We start from the raw sequence: 14,114 nt of genomic DNA on the forward strand, positions 1-14,114 counted from the left end.
GCTTTCCTGTTTCAAAGAATCCACCAGGGGACCCCTGGGTGGCTCAGCAGTTTGGCCCCTGCCTTTGGCCCAGGGCGTGATCCCAGGATTGAGTCCCGCGTCAGGCTCCCTATATGGGGCCTGCTTCTCCCTCTGCCTGTGTCTCTGCTTCTCTCTCTCTCTCTCATGAATAAATAAATAAAACCTTTAAAAAAAATAAAAGAATCCACCAGGTCAAGCCAGGAATCCCCCCCCCATAAGCACCTTCATTTTTAGGTACCCAGGAATGCCCACACGCGTACGTGCTCCCAGCCAGACGGCACCCCGGAGGCACACACAAAGGTTCACCATGCACAGCAGCCTCTCCCAAGAGCTACGTGAGCAGCACAGTTCACACACACGGTCTCAGCCGCCTCAGGCCCTACTCACGGGGTCACATAGCTCTGGCGGGCATCCTGGCGCCGGGTCCTCATCAGGGCTTTGTACTCGCCCACCCGCAGCCGCTTGCCTTCCACAATGCAGGTGCGCTTGGGCCTCGGCTTGTACTTATAGTCGGGATACTTCTCCAGATGCTGCCGGCTCAGCCTCGCCTGCTCCTCGTAGTAGGGCTGCTTCTCCTGGTTGGTCATGGACTTCCAGCGGGAGCCTGGCCCAACCCCCAGGGGCAGGCATTCAGTGCCAGGCCCTGCCAACCCCGCTCCCAGCCCCCTGCAGGCCCCAAGATTTTGATCCCCAGGTGAGTCAACAAGGTGGTACATGCACAAGATGTAGTGAGGACCGGACCCAAACTGGGTGCCCTTTGGATGTCAGCTAAGCAAATGGATGAATGAAGCTGGCGTGTATTTGGGCGTCTGTATAAAGAGCAACCAAATCCCAAACTACCCAGCAACTTCTGAAAGGCCTCTGGTCAGCATGATTTGCATAAACAAAAGAACAGTCAACCCCAGGCCCCCAACAACAGACAGGTCCCCCTACTTAGGACAAAATACCTTGTCAACTGAGACCATTGACAAGACACAGAGGATCCTCAGTCTAAGGACAACTGCCAACTTCTAGCCACACCGACCTGCCCTATGTCCCTCCTTGGCCTTCAATCAGGACCTATGATTTATTTCAAAAAAAATAAAAACCTTTCTAAAAAACAAAACAAAACACAAAAAAAACTTTCTACTGGGGCAATGGCTGGCTCAGTCAGAAGAGCATCGGACTCTTGTTTGGGAGTCTGAGCCCTATGTCGGGTATAGAGATTAAATAAAATTTGTATAAACTTCCCAATGGGGATCCCTGGGTGGCGCAGCGGTTTGGCGCCTGCCTTTGGCCCAGGGCGCGATCCTGGAGATCCGGGATCGAATCCCACGTCGGGCTCCCAGTGCATGGAGCCTGCTTCTCCCTCTGCCTGTGTCTCTGCCTCTCTCTCTCTCTCTCTCTCTCTCTCTCTCTCTCTGTGACTATCATAAATAAAAATTAAAAAAATTAAAAAAAAAAAAAAAAAAACTTTCCAATGATAGCTGAAGAACAGCTGTTCCTGTTTCCTGCCAGAGCCAGAGTTCCAAGGATCTGGGCAAACAGTGGAATAGGTCAGGGACTAAGGAATGTGTGCTCACACCTGTACACACGCACACGCCCACATCCCTGAGTTCTCGGGTGCAGGTGTGAGGAGCCCTACAACAATCCAAGACCCCAGAACCTAGCCTCCACACATCCTCCCTGACCCGCACCCTACCTGACTCCTCTGAAGCTCAGGATGCTGGGGACTGGACTGTCACCCAGCAAGGAGGCAGCTCTCTCCTGCAACCAGGTCCTCCTAGCATGGCTCCTGGAGCCCTGAAAGCCCCCCGGAGACCCCACCCACTGGCCCTTACCAAGGATCTTGCTGATGCTAGAGTTGTGCATGTCTGGGAAAGCCTGGAGGATCTTCCTTCGCTCGTCCTTGGCCCACACCATGAAGGCATTCATGGGCCTCTTGATGTGGCTGCTGTTGCGGGACTCCGGGAAGTGGCGGGAGCCTGGGGGACAAGGGTGGGGTCAGGAAGGAGAGGCCTCCAGGGCCGACGGTCCATCCGCTACTCGACCACGAGGGGGCGATGGCGAGGCACCCACAGCCGCTCGGACACCATCCGGAGCCCTCAGCAGAGGCCCAGCCCAGGACCCAGAGACACATCTGGGACAGGCACAAGCTGGCCCACCCTGGCCCCTGTGGGAGGCAGAGGCGGGCCCTTCTGGCCACCAGCCCAGCACCCAGGGCGCTCACCATCCATGTCGCAGCCCAACATGGCTTCTTCGAGGGGATGCACACAACCCTCCTCCAGCCGCTCCTTGGCCGGGGACGTGTCCAGGCTGATGAGGTCCTGGGGTTGAGGGAGGAAGTCTGTCGGCTCCTCTGCAACGCCCCATTCCCCTCCCTCACCCCTCCCTCTGCTGGCCTCAGACTGAGTCTTCCCCCACCCCAGCTGCCCCAGCGGGTCCCTGTGCCCCGGTGCCAGGGAGTGGGGACCGTACCTTGCGGAAGGGGGCGTTGGGGGAGCTCTCTAAAGCGCCGCCGTGGCCATGCAGCAGCTGCCGAGCATCCTGAATTGCTTTGGTGACAGCATCCCCTTCGCCAAGGAAGCCTATGGGAGAAGGGGGGAAGGGGTAGCAGAGGGGGTCAATCCGGTTCACACCAAGCCACCCCCTGAGAGTCCTTCACCTGGGTTGGCTTCCCCTCCCGCCCCTCCAGGCGGCTGCGAGGCACATCCCCAAGGGGCCGCTGCTCGCTTGGCGTCACTCAGTGGCCAACAGACTAGAATGGAGGATGGGCTCCCTGAAGCGGCAGGGTCCCTGATGTGGGGGTGCCGTCAGCTCTGGTCAGGGGAGAGGAGGTGGGGGAATATTCTGAGACTCGAAGTGTGGAAACTCAAAGCGGGTCTCAGCCCTTGTCTTACAGAACCGTAAACCCACAGAAGGGAAAGACCTGCTGAACATCCTAGGATGCCCTCCTGGCAGAAAGCTTACCTAGGGGCAGGCTGGGCGGGCTGGCCTGCAGGTCCCGCGTGGGGGCCCCGTGGCTGGGGGGGCGGGTTCCACAGTTATTCATCTTCAGGCTGGGGGAGCTGGAGGCATTGGGCAGCTCCGGGGCCTTGGGCTTGGCCGTGAGGTTCAGAGGCTGGGAGGGCTCCTGAGGGAGACCCAGAGATCAGAGGCCAAGAGACAGACACCAAAGGTGACGCCCCTCCCCGCCACGGAGGGACAGAGGGGACCCGTGCTAACAGAGAGGAAGACAAGCCTACTGGGAACAGATGAGGAGACAGCAGGGACAGGTGGACCAGAGCAGGGGTCCCACCACCCCCTGGGCTGGCAGCCCCCGGCTGGCAGGTGGGGCAGTACCTGCAGAGGGGGGTGTGCAGCCATGGCCCCGGGCCTCTTCACCACAGGGGCAGGGGGGCTGTGCAGCAGCGGCAGGGGGTACTCCACTATGGAAAAGGCAGCAAGGAGAAAAGTCCTGGATGAGCACAGAACAGCAGACAGCCTGCTTGATGACGTCCCGCAGCACCAGGGGGCAGGGGCTCCCAGCTGGCCAAGTCTGCTTCCAGCCAAGGCTTTCCCTGGCCCTAGATGCTGAAGGCCTCCAGTGGCCTCATCCCCTGCTGCGTTGCCCACTGATCCGCAGCTTCACCCTTCACTGCCCTTCCCAACCCACTGAGCCACAGGTTCCAACCAAACGGTGAAATGAGACTGTTACCATCTGCTCACTCTACTCAGACTTATGTTTCGTACCTACCACGTGCGGGGTACGAAAGCTGCTCCCCATGTATGGGCCTGTCTCATGCAGTATCTCCCTAGTGTGTGGCACAGACCAGGTGCTCAGTACAGCATCCCATTTTACAGAGAAACTGAGACCGGGAGATGAAAAATGGGTGCCCACATAGCTCAGAAATGGGAACCCGGACATGGGAACCCAAGTCTCTAGACTCCACAGTCCATCCTTTCCTCTTTACCTGGCACCCTTTCCATTCTACCTGGCCTAGCCCACTCACCTGCAACCCAGCCCAGCATCAAAGAGTGGACAGTTCAGGTGGAGAGATAAGCCGTAGATACAAATCACTGACCACGTGGCCGGTAGGGACACAGGCCGCATGGGGAGCACACCAGAGAACTTTGTTCCAGTTGGCATGGCTGGAGCAGGGTTCTTGGGGGGAGCGGTGAGAGGTGGGCTAGTGGCTGCTGGCAGGAAGGTGGAGGGGAAGCAGCAGGTGAGAGCCGAGGCGTGGGAAGGGAGCCCAGCCTGTGATGGGCAACGCTGGGATCTTGTGGACTTCACGCTGTAGGCAACAGGGCATGTCTAGGGCTCATGAACTAAGCAAAGGCATCATGCACTCAGCTTGGGGAAGGGTCATCTGGAAGCCCATGGGCACCCTGCTTATTAGGATTCTGGAGCCCACAAACCAGGTGGCAGTCTGGCCAATTCAGGGCTTCCCACAGTTCATTTCCTGCCTCCCTTGTCCAGAAAGCATGGGGTCAGACGTACTCCAACCCCCCAGGCCCTGCCCTCCTCACTCTGGCAGCTCTAGTCACCTAGAGTTGCAATGGGTTTGTGCTGCTGGCCTGCTCGCCCTACCTCCTCCGTCGGAAACTTCCTCGAGGGTAGAGCCTCACTGTGTCAGTCCTTTGTGGACTCCTCGTGGAGTCCCCAGCCCAGAGTGCCCGGTGTAGACACAGGCAGGAAGAGAGTCGGTGCTGCTGACCCCCGGAACTGTGCCCGGAGCCCACAGCCTTGGCGCCAGGCCCACAGGAACTCATCTGCCTGCTCCCGCGCACCACATAGGAGGGGCAGACCAGAGGGGCTCCACCTAAGAGCAGCCCCAGTCCCTGGGGCAACCATGGGCAATATCCCTGCCCTGTCCCATGACCTTTCACAAGGAACCCATGATTGTGGCCTACGAATCCCATCTCTGCCTCTGTCCCATCCATCACCTCTGCCCAGTGCAAGCTGTCATTCTGTCCCTGGAACCACCCCAGCAGTCCCCCTACCGGTCCACGCTCTGGCCAGTACCCTCCCCACCGACCCTCTCTGTTCCCAATCACCTAGTCGTTATGACAACACACCCTCCGTTCATTCATGCAGGCATGCCTGCGTCCTACAAAACAAATTCCTTCGCCACCCTGTCCCATCACCCCCATCAAGCTCTCCCCTCAATTCCAAAACCCTACAGCTTCTGGCCTCAGGCTTCAGGGCCTCTGACTCCATTGCCCTCCAACCCTCAGCTCCCAGCTTCACTCCTGCAGTCCACTTTCTGGGACCCAGCTAATTTCTGACCTCCTCAGAAAGCCTTCCCAGATCCCCTAGTTAATGTCATCCTGTCTCCCTCCCCAGACCGTAAATTCCTTGGAGCTCAAAGTTCATGTTTATCTCCCTCTGCTCCCCACTCCCCACCCCCGTGGCCACCTGACAACACAGCATCTGAAAGGTGGCTGGTGCTCAATCTGTGTTCACTGAATTTCAGTGGCCGGGCAGAATGGGCACGGCTGGGGTAGGACAAAGTGTGAGTTTGGGAAACGCATCAAACCTCAGCTAATGTCCAAGATCTGACTTTTCTGGTCCAGCAAAGGTACCAGAGCTGGGACACTGGATCTGGATTGGCCAAATCCACTTACATCTGGAAAAAGTACTTCATGGTTTTCAAGTGCCTTTGCTTTTCATTCTCCCAGTGAAGTTCAGAAAAAAAGGGTTCCTTCTTCCACTGGACAGATCCAAAAGCAAGGGCCGGAAAGGCCACATGGCAAAAGACTGCGTGAGTGTGTCCCAGGCTCCTTCCTGGGCCTCAGAACAGCCTCACTTGTGGCTGCGCCCCCAACCCACACTCACCTGGTTTACAGGGGATGGGCTGGATAGGCAAGGCCAGCTGGGAATCAGGGGTGACAGGCAGAGGCTGGTGGCTCGGAGGGAAGGCTGGGATCATGACATAAGGCATGTTGACCTGCTAAGAGCAGAGAAACCCTGTGTGAGTCCCTGGGGACCCACACAGCGCAGCCCAGGCCACACAGCACGGACCCAGACACGAAAGAACAGACACTGGCGTGAGGCTACTCTTTGAGAGGCTCCATCTGACCCCACATCACCTGCCTCTCCTTGCTCTCGGCCCCAGCTGGGGGTGAAGATACTCTGGCTCCTCCCTTCAAACAGAGGAAGATGGAGGTACAAGGGTCAAGCAGGAATGAGTCGTCCCCACCACCACCTCAGGGCCACGGCCAAGTGATTCTGCTTAATCTGCATCCATCCCTCCCTTTCCCTGGCATGTCCAGGCTGGCATCACCTCCTCGGCCCCTGGCCACCCTCCTTTGTACCTGGATCTGCTGCTGGAGGAGGTTGATCTTATGTTGCTGCTGAATCAGCTGCTGTTGCTGTTTGGCGATCTGGCCGCAGGAAAAAGCAGGGGGCATGGGCATTAGCCTGTGCACGGCCCCCGCCGCACCCTGCCCTCCCATCAGCGAACGCCGGCCGGGGCGGGGGAGCAGCGGGACCGTCCACCCTCAGAATGCACCCTCCCTTTGCAGGGGGCTCCCTCCTCCGTCAGAGGCCATGGCTGGAGTTAGTGCAGAGCCCAGCAGCCCCTCCATGACCTGCCCCCAGCCTCGGCCCACATAGCCAGGCCTGCCCCCTAAGCGCTCCCCTCTAGGCCCTGACGAGTCCCTCCTCCCACAGCAGGACAGCCAGACAGCACGCTGGGCCTACCTGCTCCTGCTGCTGGCGGGCCAGCTCCATCTGCTGTTGCTGCTTCTCAAACAGCATTGCGGCCATGTTCTTCTGCTCTGAGTGCGCGGTCAGGAGCTGATCCCGCAGCGTGGACAGTTGGTGGATCATGACCAGCAGCTGGAGCTCCTTCTCTGCCAGGCTCTCCTGGGTCCCTGCTCCATGGTGAAACAGCCACTGGTGAGAATTGTTGGGTTTCTGTCCCTCCACCCCCCCACCCACCCATCAGGTGTTTGTTGAACAACTGCTACTTCCCAGACACCCACCCCCTCACCCCGTTAGAGGCAGAGGGAACAGAGAGGGTGGAGACATGATCCTTGCCCTGGAGGGGGCCGGCTTGCTGTCCGACAAGTAGCTGCCCTAGAAGCTCTGCCCCGGCAGCCACCGCTTCCAGCCCCTGGAAATGCCAACCGTGTAACAGCTCAGTGTCGGGTGTCCTCAAGCGCCCCGAGCTGCAGGGTGAGCATGGATAACTATCCCATAGAAGGGACCAGAGCGAGACAGATCTGGGTTCAAATTCCCACTTCAGCCCATCCTCTCCGGGAGCTGTCAGGTAAGTAACCGGCTGCTCTGCACTTCGGTTTTTTTACTCTATAGATGAGCCTAAGAACGCTCAGTTCACAGGGGTGCTGTGAGGGTAAGATAATGGCAAAGTGGAGTCCAGGATCTGGCACATGGTCCTCACCCAGCACTTCCCTGCCCTCTAGCTGAGCTCATGTTGGATGCAACTGGGCCAGGCTGCAGACCACTTACCTCAATCCCTCCAGGAGCCTTCAAAAAATACACACACTAGGCCACCCCACCCCACCCCCACCCCGGAGTTCTCACTCAGCAGGTGGAGGGGAACCTGGGCACTGGTACAGTTTTAAAGCTCCCCTTGTGGGTGCGACCAACCACAATGGAAAAATGGGCACTCTCAGGAACCAGACAGCAGCTCTTAAATTCATTAGTGGGGTCCTGGTGGCCTAGAATTAATTTTCAGCACCAAAAGAGCACATCCAGCTCATTTGATATAGTTAGATCCAGTTAGATCTGGGAAGTGGCAGTGACAAGCCTGAGGTCTCAAGGGTCCCTGGGAAGAGTCCAAATCCATACTCATGGAACATGATTCTACCAGGTCTCTCCTGCATGAGAATGAGCCACACAGAATGCTCAGTTGCCAGGTGAGGGGTGGTACTGACCCCCCAGGGCCGGGTGGAGCCAGAGGGGCACAGGCCAGGTAGAAGGGGACCAACAGCCTCCAAAATTGCCCTAGAGACCCAGACTGCATGGCCAGGCTGGGAGAAGGGAATGGGGTTCAGACATCCTATCCTCCCCTGCCTACCCACATGGGCCTTCACCTTTGACATCTTTGGCTTCCACAGAACTCCTTCCCAGAAACCTCTCCTTCCAGTCACTGGACAGCAGCTTCTCGATGGCAGGCACAACTGGAAGATGCCAAAGCGATGAAGGAGCAGCAGTCCCAGCACCTCCCGCCCTACACCCACCAGGGCAGACATCTTATGTTATTTTTAATTTTTTTCCAAGATTTGAGAAGGAGCGGGGGAGAGAACAAGCACAAGCAGGGTGAGGGGCAGAGGGAGAGGGAGAAGCAGGCTCCCCACCGAGCAAGGAACCCGATGTGGGGCCTGATCTCACGACCCCCAAGATTATGACCTGAGCTGAAGGCAGGCGCTTAACTGACTGAGCCACCCAGACACCCCAAGACATCTTACCTTCTTTTAAATTTTGGTTGAAGTCTAGCTTCTCCTGGCTTCCAGAAGCAGCCTCAGAACCCCCCGGTCTCTTGGGTTCCGGGGACCCATTGCTCTCTGGGGAGCTGCAGTCCTATAATACACACTGGATGTCACTGTCACCCTCAAGAGAAGAGAGCAGACCACAGAGGGAAACGAGTAGCCTGGGGATGTGCCCCAGGCACCCCCCACACCCTCCAGGGTAGGCCCCTCCCTCCCCACCTTCCCAACTTTTGTTCTGACTTTGCTGGATATAGCAAAAGCACAAAAGGTTTGCAGACAAGAAACCTGGATTTCAGGCCTGGCTCAGTGACTCATGAGGCCCTTGATCACCTAAAAGACTCTGAACTTCTCTGAACCTGACTTACTTCCCTCTTCTGAAAATGGAAATATTAATGCCTCTCCTGTCGGGATTGTTGCTGGGACCAAAGAAGTTAATGCACGTGAATGAGGTTCACTGCTGTAGGGTCAGGCGGCATGTGAGCTATTAACAATTACTCCCATGCACCCAGCCACACTGGCAGCAAGTGGGTATGACACCTAGGACCCCCCCACCTCACCGCTCCTTAGGACAACACCCCACCCCTCATCACCTGAGTCCTCTCCATTCTTTAAGACCTACCTTGAGGCCTTATCCTCCAGGAAGTCTTCCCCATCACTACCCCAAACCCCTAACACCTCCCACAGACCCTTCCAGGTCTCGTTTTCATTCACTTGGCTTTTAATTACACAGTCTCCTTTTAACATCTCTTGCATGGAATCAGGGTTTTTAAGAACTACAAGAATCCTTATGGCTTGTGTCGTTCATTCAGAACTCCTTCGTTTTAAGGGTGAGGGATTGCATGATCTTTAGCATCAATTTATCTCAGCCTCAGGTAATAAGGCTGATTTTCTCCAATCCTACAGGAGTTCAACTTTGAGCAGATGTATCCTGTCTCTCCAGCTAGTCCTCTGAAGTAGGCCCGGTCACACATGGGTGAGCAGTTATCAGGCGAGCAAGCGCGGGAGTGAGACCATACAGTGCTCAGATAGTCGGCCTAAGGTTGGCAGCCCCGCCCCCAAATCTTGCCCTAGAAACCAAGGTTTCTGCCTCCTGTCTGTCTGCCCAGCTAGGATCCTCAAGGAGAGGCTGGGATGGCATGTGGGTGTAGGCTATGGAGGCAAAGTGGGGACACTGACCCAGGAGCCCCGGGGAAAGTGCTGGGCACCTGGGCTGGAGCTTGGGGGTCAGCGCCATCCTGGGGAGCCCGGGCTGGGTCTCCGAGCTGGGGTTCAGCTCCAGCGGCTGAGCCCTGGAGGGCCTCATGGCAGGGCTCCTTCTTCCCTTCTGACTTGACAGTGCAGTTCACCATGGTGCCAACGCCATCTGGGGCCAGCAGGGCAGAGCCAGGGCTCCTCATGGACATCCTGGGGGAGGAGGACGAGTAGAGTGAAACCGATGATGGACACAGAATCTCCACCCTCACAACAATGCAAACTTCCATTGGGAACCCACAGTGGAAAAAAAAAAAAAAAATCAGAAAAGATTCTTCTGTCCTGCATTCTTTTTTTTTTTTTTTTTTTTCCCTTAAGTAGGAAGGTCTAGGGGCACCTGGGTGGCTCAGGCAGTTAAGCATCTGCCTTCAGCTCAGGTCATGATCCCGGGGTCCTAGGGTCCTGGGATCCAGCCCAGGGTCCAGCTCCTTGCTCAGCAGGGAGTTTGCTTCTCCCTTTCCCCCTCCCCACTGCTCATTCTCTCTCTCTCTCTCTCTCTAATAAATAAAATCTTAAATAAAGAGGAAGGTCCACAGCCAATTGGGCCCGACCATCAGCAGGCCCTTCCTATTGCAATGTAGGGCTGGTTGGCTAAATGGTCCACCCAAGGAGGGCAGAGATGGTCAACTGGCAGTTTCTGAGCCCAGTAAAGTCAAAATTATATATATTTGTAATTAGCTAACAAAATTTTAAAATCATGAGACATCTCGTAATCTAATCTGGATTTGAACTTCTCTTGAAGTTGATCTGGGACAACTGGCTGGAATTAAGGAGCCGGGACTCCTTATGGACAGGCCAGTTTTCCTTAGTCCCTACCACTTCCTACTGCCCCCCAAAAGGGGAATCAAGGGTCAACGACCCGAATAGACATTTATTCTTTTGTTTTTCTCCTAGAGACAAGATAAAAGCAAATTGTTATTTATATCCCCTTATCTACCAGAAGTGGGAAAATAAATACCAGGCTGAGAGATGTAGGGCTTGAAGAAAAATATTTTCCTCTAGGTAGCTAGAATCTCTCATTTAGACTCTCTCATTGGCCCCTGTAGGAATTTGCAATCCCCAGGGGATGCAGACTCTGCACCCACTGCTCCCATCACTGCCTCCTCCCCTGTCACCACTGCCCGGGACACCTGGAGGAGCTGAGCAATTGAAGGATCCTGGAGACCAAGTGCTGATGGTCATGCCAGGCAGGCTCAAAGCCAAAGCAGCAAAGGCCCACAGCTCACCTGCTCCCCATCCAAAGCCACTGTGACAAGACCAGTGGGGACACCCAGCGGTGGTTTTCAGGTATCTATAGGTCCTGCACCCGCTATGTAACCTTGGGTGAGTTACTGAGCCTCTCCACACCTGTTTCCTCATCTGTAAAATGGGTATTCGTGAGGTCTAGGGATTGCTAAAATTTGTTTTCAACAGTGTGCGGCACTAGTACGCACTCCTTGTTAAACCACTGCTGGCTAAAATGCATTCCCTAAAAGGGACCCACAGTCTAAGCATGGGGGTCAGTCACGCATCACCCTCACCTCAGATACTCTGTGGGTGGAGCAGGAATCTATTTTAACAAACCCCATAGGTAATTCTGATACACACTAGTTTGAGAAGCACTGATGAGTACACATTTTGATATATCTGCACGGGCATTACATTTTTAAGAGGGAAATGTAAGGCCAAAAAATCAGATATAGTAAAACATCCCTTAAAACTGAATTGCAGGGCAGCTCCGGTGGCTCAGCGGTTTAGCGCCTGCCTTCAGCCCAGGGTGTGATCCTGGAGTCTCAGGATCGAGTCCCACGTCGGGCTCCCTGCATGGAGCCTGCTTCTCCCTCTGCCTGTGTCTCTGCCTCTCTCTCTCTCTCTCTCTCATGAATAAATAAAATCTTTAAAAAAAAAAAACTGAATTGCAGGTGTAATACTGTGTCAACTCTGTACAACAAAATGTTTCTCATAACCTAGGAGTGAGGCGATGTGTTCATGTCGAACTGAACAGACATTATAGTTGAATAAAGTGCGTTTGATTTGATGCCATCTAGACCAGAGCAGACTTCTCCTGCCACTTTCAAAGGGCAGGGGACCCGGGGGCAGGGGGGACCCGGGACCGCACATGGCAGGACAGACACGACCCTGGATGGGCTGGCCCCAGGGCTCGGGGTCCAGCCCCCGGGTCCCCCATCACCATGCAGGGGGCCTGGACCGCGTCCAGGAAGCCAGCGGCTGGGCCCATCCGGGCACAGGGAGGCGCGGCCACGCAGGCCCGGGCAGGAGGGGCGCAGGGGGCAGGGGGCGGGGAGGGGGTATTATCCCAAAGCTGAGGGCAGCAATTACATAACAAACAAACCCGGGGCTCAAGCTGTGAATTAATCAAACCGCTGAAAATAAAACCTTCCTCTCAGGAACTTCAGACAAAAGAAATGAAAACAACCAGGCTGGCTGGAAAATAAAAGGCAGCTCGGCTGAAAAGGGGACAAAAGGAAACCAGACAATAGGGTGTTGGACAAAGGCAATAAAGCCAAAGGAAGTGTGACAGGCGGACAATGCGGGCCTGTGGGCTCGTGATCCCCGACCGCTCTGCGCCACCTCGTCCCACACCCACAGCTCCGCCGGGCCTGGGCAGGCCACCAGGTCGCCTCTGCGCTGCCCACTCGGGTCGAGGGGCTTCTCCCCTCCATCCTGGCCCCGACCTCTGAGCCTTTCCCCTGGGTTGGCGGAACGGGGCTCCCCCAAGGGCCAGGCCGACCAGCTCTGCACCTGCACCCCCCTACCCCGGGGCTAAGGGTGAAGGCAGAGGCGATCCACAGCCTAACTCACTGGGAGCACACGGCCCACGACGGCCCACGACGGCCCACGACGGCCCACGACCTGGCCACGCACCACACGCGGCCAGTTCCCCTGCAAATGCAAGTATCAAGGGCACCCCGGTTCCAAGGCTGAGGGTGAGCGCCAGAATGGGACCTAGCTCGTGGATAAATGGTTATGGATTAGATGCTGCAGTGATGTTTTGGATACATGGAGTTAAATAAAATACTGTTTTCACTTGTTTCTTTTTACACCTCTTAATCTGGTTACGGGGGAACTTAACATCATGCATGAGGCTCACGTTGTGTTTCTGTTGGAAAGGGCCGCACTAGGACATCTATCTCCCTTTGAGCTCTGATGGCCTTTTACCCACACTTAATTACCTGTATATATTGGGAAGCTTGCCCCCTGGGGCTCCCAATCACTCCTCCCAGGCCTGGCACAGCCCCTGCGCACCCCCACCCCCAACAAAGCAAAGGACTCCTAGTGGCCAGCCAAGCTGGCTTGGAGGTGTCTGTGTCTTCACCAGCACGTGCTGCCCACCAGACACCCTGCCAGATCTTGCCTACCCAGACAGATCTTGCCCCTTCCACTTCCACAGGCGTCTGCCTCAACTGTGGGCACTGGCTCTTGGTTGGTCCCTTAGGACCCATTTGTTGATGGAGAAGCAACAGCCCAGACCTGGTGGGTTCCTCTCAGGTACCACGCAGTTTGCGGGGAGAGGGTCCTTGGGCACCTCCTTCCTTCCCTCTCGAGTTCTGGGAGCACAACCTGCTCAAAGAGCAAGCCATTCCCCTGCCCACAGAGATGAGAGTCCCTCTGAAGAGGGTCAAGTGCGAATCTCTGGACCCTAACCATCCGCTCTGTTTTCTCAGAGTGCAGAGCAAAAGCTGCATGTGATAATCTAAATGAGGACAGAAAGGAGAACCAGGTGGGGAGTATGGAGCTGACAGGTGGTCCCTGCACAGGCAGCTTCATCTCTGCAGGCTCTTGTCTGTAAGACAAGGGTACCCGGGGGATGGGGGTGGTCAACAGTACAGGCTTTCGGGTTCCTCAACCAGGTTTCAAATTCCTGCTCTGCCACCAGCTGACTCTTGTGGCCTTAGGCAAGTTAGTTAACTCAGCTTATCTCCTCATTTGTACAATGGGTATAAGAATCCCTGTCTTGGGGATCCCTGGGTGGCTCAGTGGTTTGGTGCCTGCCTTTGGCCCACGGCGTGATCCTGGAGTCCCGGGATCGAGTCCCGCCTCCGGCTCCCGGCCTGGAGCCTGCTTCTCCCTCCTCTTTTGTCTCTGCCTCTCTCTATGTCTACCATAAATAAATAAATCTTAAAAAAAAAAAAAAAAAAAAAGGAATCCCTGTCTTACAGGGCCCGTGAAGATCAAGTAATAGAGGGTACCCATTTAAGTGGTCATATAGCCCAGGATGCTCCTAGAGTCAGGTGGTTGAGAGGAAAGTTGCCAGGCGTTGGACAGACCTGGGTACATTTGAAAGCCAACCCTGCCCAATCAATTGCTGTACAATCTTGAGCAAGTGACTTAACCTATCTGAACTAATTTCCTCCTCAGTAAAATAAGACCCAATATGAAGGGGTGAGCATTCCATTAACACTTCAGACTTTAGGGATCCC

The 14,114-nt window shown here is 55.7% G+C and overlaps 1 protein-coding gene across 1 annotated transcript in view; it reads right to left on the reverse strand.

Moving 5' to 3' along the window:
• Window positions 1-14,114, reverse strand: part of SOX13 (SRY-box transcription factor 13) — a 47,025-nt gene that overhangs the window by 2,071 nt on the left and 30,840 nt on the right. The window contains 13 exon segments of the mRNA XM_072814567.1: window positions 409-625; window positions 1,842-1,985; window positions 2,231-2,327; window positions 2,479-2,588; window positions 2,971-3,133; window positions 3,343-3,428; window positions 5,822-5,936; window positions 6,301-6,369; window positions 6,689-6,861; window positions 8,047-8,133; window positions 8,422-8,533; window positions 9,619-9,630; window positions 9,633-9,846. Of these exon segments, the coding sequence (XP_072670668.1) occupies window positions 409-625; window positions 1,842-1,985; window positions 2,231-2,327; window positions 2,479-2,588; window positions 2,971-3,133; window positions 3,343-3,428; window positions 5,822-5,936; window positions 6,301-6,369; window positions 6,689-6,861; window positions 8,047-8,133; window positions 8,422-8,533; window positions 9,619-9,630; window positions 9,633-9,845 (1,598 nt within the window). The 5' untranslated portion in view covers window position 9,846.

Source organism: Canis lupus, chromosome 38 (assembly GCF_048164855.1).
Source record: "Canis lupus baileyi chromosome 38, mCanLup2.hap1, whole genome shotgun sequence".
Lineage (NCBI taxonomy): Eukaryota > Metazoa > Chordata > Mammalia > Carnivora > Canidae > Canis > Canis lupus.